This window comes from Drosophila ananassae (genome assembly GCF_017639315.1).
Source record: "Drosophila ananassae strain 14024-0371.13 chromosome 4 unlocalized genomic scaffold, ASM1763931v2 tig00000245, whole genome shotgun sequence".
Taxonomy (NCBI): Eukaryota; Metazoa; Arthropoda; class Insecta; order Diptera; family Drosophilidae; genus Drosophila; species Drosophila ananassae.
This window is the reverse complement of record NW_025319049.1, coordinates 146,126-151,427: the sequence shown is the minus strand read 5'-3', so window position 1 is coordinate 151,427 and position 5,302 is coordinate 146,126. Positions and strand designations below refer to the sequence as shown.

The 5,302-nt window shown below is 32.9% G+C and overlaps 1 protein-coding gene across 1 annotated transcript; it reads left to right on the top strand.

The window, feature by feature from the left end:
- Positions 1-1,045: 1,045 nt before the first annotated feature.
- Positions 1,046-2,896, top strand: LOC123258125 (succinate dehydrogenase iron-sulfur subunit-like). The gene has a single exon (XM_044718005.1). The coding sequence runs from the start codon at positions 1,709-1,711 to the stop codon at positions 2,495-2,497; it is 789 nt and encodes a 262-aa protein (XP_044573940.1). The 5' UTR covers positions 1,046-1,708; the 3' UTR covers positions 2,498-2,896.
- The last annotated feature ends 2,406 nt before the right edge of the window (positions 2,897-5,302 follow it).

Below are 5,302 nucleotides of genomic sequence, written 5' to 3'. Positions count from 1 at the left end.
AAAGGTGCGCAAGGAATATTAATTAACATTACTGGTGGCGGAGATATGACTCTGTTTGAAGTTGATGCTGCAGCCAATAGAGTGCGTGAAGAAGTAGATGAAAATGCAAATATAATATTTGGTGCTACTTTTGATCAAGCGATGGAGGGAAGAGTTAGAGTTTCTGTTCTTGCAACTGGCATTGATGGTCGCAATAATAAATCAGAAACTTCACCTATAAGTCAGAGCGAAGACTCAGAGAAAGAGAAATTTAAGTGGCCATATAGTCAAAGTGAAAGTACACAAGACAAAACACTGGAAACAAAACCAGCTGAACAGGTAAGCGAAGGAGCTAAGTGGGGCAGCAATATCTATGATATACCAGCTTACTTAAGAAGAAAAAAATAATGCAATTTTGGCTACTTAAGTCAGAGCCAAGTGAATACTCATGGCAAAAAATGGAAAAGGAGCAGGTAGTTGAGTGGGATGGTGTGCGCAATTATCAAGCTCAAAATTACATGAAAATTATGAAAGCAAGCGATCTTGCGTTTTTTTATCATACAGGTAAAGAGAAAGCAATACTTGGAATCGTTGAAGTATTTAAAGAGTATTATCATGTTAATGATCCCAAGTTCGGATTAGTGAATGTAAAGTTTTTGAAACCTTTAAATAACCAAGTAACGTTAAATAATATAAAACAAAACCCACTTTTGAAAAATATGACTATATTAAAACAACCACGTTTATCAATTGCCCCAGTTTCGGAAATTGAATGGAATGAAATAATAAGGATGAGTGATGTGTAATACCTGTCATTTCAGTTCCTAAATGATGTCATCTCAGCACACAACGCACAGCTGTATGAATATTTGTCTCGAAGGCAGTGCATTAAACGTTATAGCCGATTTTGCATCAAACACAAAGGTGTCATTCCAGTGCTTGACACTGGAATCCAGCCTTAATGCAACCACATTAAAGCCGTTGTGTTTTAATATAAGATTAGCTACTTTTATATTCACTAACTTGATGTCTAATCAAAATTCCTGGATCCCAGTGCCTAGACACTGGGATGACATCCTTCTAGTGTACAATATTCGTACAGTTGTGTACATGACACAAGGGTCTATAACTCTTCTTTTTTGGATTCCAGTGTCAGCTATTTGCATGACACCCTTACTGATGTGTCACTCATGTTAGAAGTAAATATTCTTGACAAGAAATGGTGCAGCATTATAGAAAATCCTAAAAATTTTGTATTAGGTGTCATCAATGCTTCTCTAAAAGAATTAAAAATAGACCACTATAAACCAAATATATCAATAGCTCTGGCTGATGATGACTTGCTACATCAACTTAATTTAAAATTTAGAGAAATGGATAAGCCAACTAACGTACTATCATTTCCGTATGAACAATTGTCTAATGAGTGCGATTTAGGAGACATAGCAATTTCAATAGACACAATAAAAAGAGAATCGCATGAGTATTATATACCCATTCTTGCTCACATTGCACACATGTTAGTGCATGGATTACTGCATTTACTTGGTTATGATCACCAAAAAAAAGATGAAGAAATTATAATGAAAAATCTAGAAAGAGAGATTTTAGCTTCGCTTGGCTACAATATGTGTGCGATTTAAAAGGAATTTAATAAAAATATAGTAGATGATAATAAAATATGTTATCTACAAAGGGTTTTAGCTATAAACAATAAAAGGTAAGTGATATGGTTCAGTTTTCTTTGCCAAAGAATTCTAAAATTAATCAAAAGGGCAAAATTTATCCTATTCCTGCTAGAGCAAAAAACATCAGAAGATTTCAAATTTACCGTTGGTCTGCTGATGACGAGAAAAACCCTAGAATAGACACATTTTTTATTGATATGGATAGTTGTGGCCCTATGGTACTTGATGCATTAATAAAAATAAAGGATGAAATAGATTCGACTTTAACTTTCAGACGTTCTTGTAGAGAAGGCATATGTGGATCTTGTGCCATGAATATTGACGGAACCAATACTCTTGCATGTACTAGATCTATACATGATATAAAAGGTGACGTAAAAATATATCCATTACCTCACATGTATGTAATAAAGGACCTAGTCTCGGATTTGAGCCAATTTTATGAGCAATACAAATCAATTAAACCTTGGTTACAAGCAGATAAGCCTGCCCTACCAAATAAAGAATACTCTCAATCTTCTGAAGATAGAAAAAAATTAGATGGCTTGTCCGACTGTATATTATGTGCTTGCTGTTCGACTGGTTGCCCAAGCTACTGGTGGAATAGTGATAAATTTTTAGGACCAGCAATACTATTACAAGCTTACAGATGGATTGCTGACAGCCGTGATAATAAGACAGGTGAAAGACTTGATGTTTTAAACGACCCATTCAAGTTGTATCGTTGTCATGCAATAATGAATTGCACAAAAACTTGTCCTAAAGGACTTAATCCAGCAAGAGCAATAGCGAAAGTAAAACAGCTCATGGTAGAGAGAGAAGGAGTTTAAGTATTATCTTTTGCATTCTTCGTAAGAGAACAGCAAACCTTCCGAAGCGTAGGGTATTGTTAATACCCTGAACGCTTTTCCGTTTGTGAAGTGCATCGTATCATCGTACGATTCAAATAATTTTTTGAACAACTCATGTCTTTGGTTACTAATAGTTTGAAAATCCTCTTTTTCTAAAAGCTTTTTAGATTCGAAGAGGTAAAGCATAACTTCGTGATAAGTTGGGTAAGATGCCAAAAATTTTGGGTCAAATTGAAAGGTTTTTATAAAAGCATTATTATAAAATTTTAGCTTTTGATTCTTACTATATATTACTATAGCAACCGGTAACCTCTCAAGCAAATTTTTCTGTGTAGCTAAATCACTGTTTAATTCAGTATATAATTTCTCTGCATCACTAACATCTTTCCCATACATTACTATGCTACCAGAACCTTGTATTGGAATTTTAACAAAATCGAAAACCTTAGGTTCGTTCTTATAAGTTATGACATGTCTTCCTGGTTTTGTGCTATGAGCGCTACCGGTAATAGCAAATTTCTTAGAACCATCTACATATTTATCATAAAACAAGTTATAAAATTCCACCTTTCTACTCTTGTTATATCTTAGTATTGGAAATGGTAAAGAGTTGAAAACGTTTTTATAGCTCTCCACTTCCTGTGTAAGCTTACTATTTTCTAACTCAAGTCCGTTAGCCTTTATCTTACAGTCTGAGACATTCCTTATCCATAACAGCACACCTATCACATTGTTAGAATCATCTATTATGCTTCTACCGTAACATATGCAATAAACCTCACTGTCTTTTGACTTTAAATCTAGAGTAAAAGATTTATTTATTTCCTTTGCCTCAACAAAATTTTTGATTAAGCTTTCTGATTGCTCAAAAAAATTCACAAACTCATTAAATGAGTAAAAAACAGTATTAAGCAAAATTAGTAAATTGGGAGAGAACTTTTCTATACGTTTTTTTGCATCCCAAATATAAAACCCATCATTCACAGTATCAATTAAATTATTTATGATAACATTTTGATGCTGTAAGTTCTTAATCTTATTACTAATTTTTAATTTAGAATAAGAGAGAAAGAATAATATTAGAATCAATATTAAAACCACTTCATACAAAAAAAACATAGCACTTTTAAAACAAATGTAAAAATTTGTAACCGCTCAGAATTATGCTGAAGAGGTATATAAGTAAAGATTGCCTAACATTTGAAAGCCCAATCTCTTATAAAGGTTCACAGAAGATTTCATACAATGTGCTACTATATATTTGCATTCAAGCTGTTTAGCTATCTTTATTCTTTCTAAAACCATTTGGGTACCTATTCCACGATTCCTGTAAATTGGTAAAACTCCATCACTATAAAAACCAGCTACGCTATCTTGAACATAAAGACCGCATGTCCCAATAATTTCATTATTTAGTGTTACAAGAAAAAATCTTAATCTTGAGTTCTTATCATCATAATTTGATAATCCGCGAAAAAATGTGCTGACAATTCCAACGCCATGATAAAAAATTTTAGAAGTGTGTAGATCTAACTGTTCTAAGAGGTTGCTACCATTCACAGCATTTAACCTCAAGTTTGGAATAACATCAGCAGGTAAAAAGTAATTTTTCATATTAAGTAAAGCTTTTTTTGGTGTGCTAACGTGTTTTATTTCACACTTTTCTAAAATATCTCTTATTTTCATATGTGAATTTATTACCCATGTTGCTTCTATATCTCTTGTTCTGAGATAATCTAGAGTTTTTTGTATAGAAAGCTCGGTACATTGATCTCCACAGAACACAAAATTAAATAATGACTCCCTGGTACCATTTATTGTAAATATGATGTTATCAAATTCATCGTGTACTTCCCACTCAGATAAATTCGCTGTGTACAGTATATAATCCTTTAGATTTTGAACAATTAAGCTTGAATAATAAATTTTTTTATCCTGCATACACCAACAATAAACAATAAAAGGCTCCTATAAGAACACAGGCTAAAATTGCAGCTATAACGTCATCTAGCATAATACCTAAAGGACCTTTGGTATTTTTATCGATTAAATTTATAGGCCACGTTTTTATTATATCAAAAAACCTAAAAGAAAAAAAGCACAACAACAATGAAGAACAATTCATCTCTTGGCTTAACAATATCGAAACTAAAAGTATCGTCAGCAATTGACCAACCACTTCGTCAATTACTACCTCTTTTGGATCACATGAAGTCTTGTAATGTTTTATATAATTACCTGTAGACCATAATCCAATTAAGAATAAAAAAGAAATAATTGCTGCACCTAAAATTTTGTTGCTCAGGATTACAGGAACAAGCGGAAAAGAAGCCAAACTACCCACAGTACCTGGCATTTTTTTTACTGTTCCAGACAGCCACCACGTTGATATTAATTTATATAAAAATTTCACAATATATCCAAATACAAAATTAACTTATAAGAACAGAAATAGTATCCTCTATAGAGGCGCTTTCATACAATAATCTATAGACCGCTTCACATATAGGCATTTTTATCTTTAGCTTTCCTGCTAAATTAAATATGGACTCAGCAGTGCTAAAACCTTCAATCACTGACTTGCCTTCTGACAAAATCTGCTGAACATTAAAGCCATTGTCACTATTACCTATTTTAAACCCAAAAGATAAGTTTCTTGAATTCAAGGATGTGCATGTCATAATTAGGTCACCCAGACATGCTGGCCCAAGTAGTGTATTTATATCCACACTACCGTCACCAATTTTTGCTGAGTATAAAGCCTTAATTTCGCTCATACTTTTC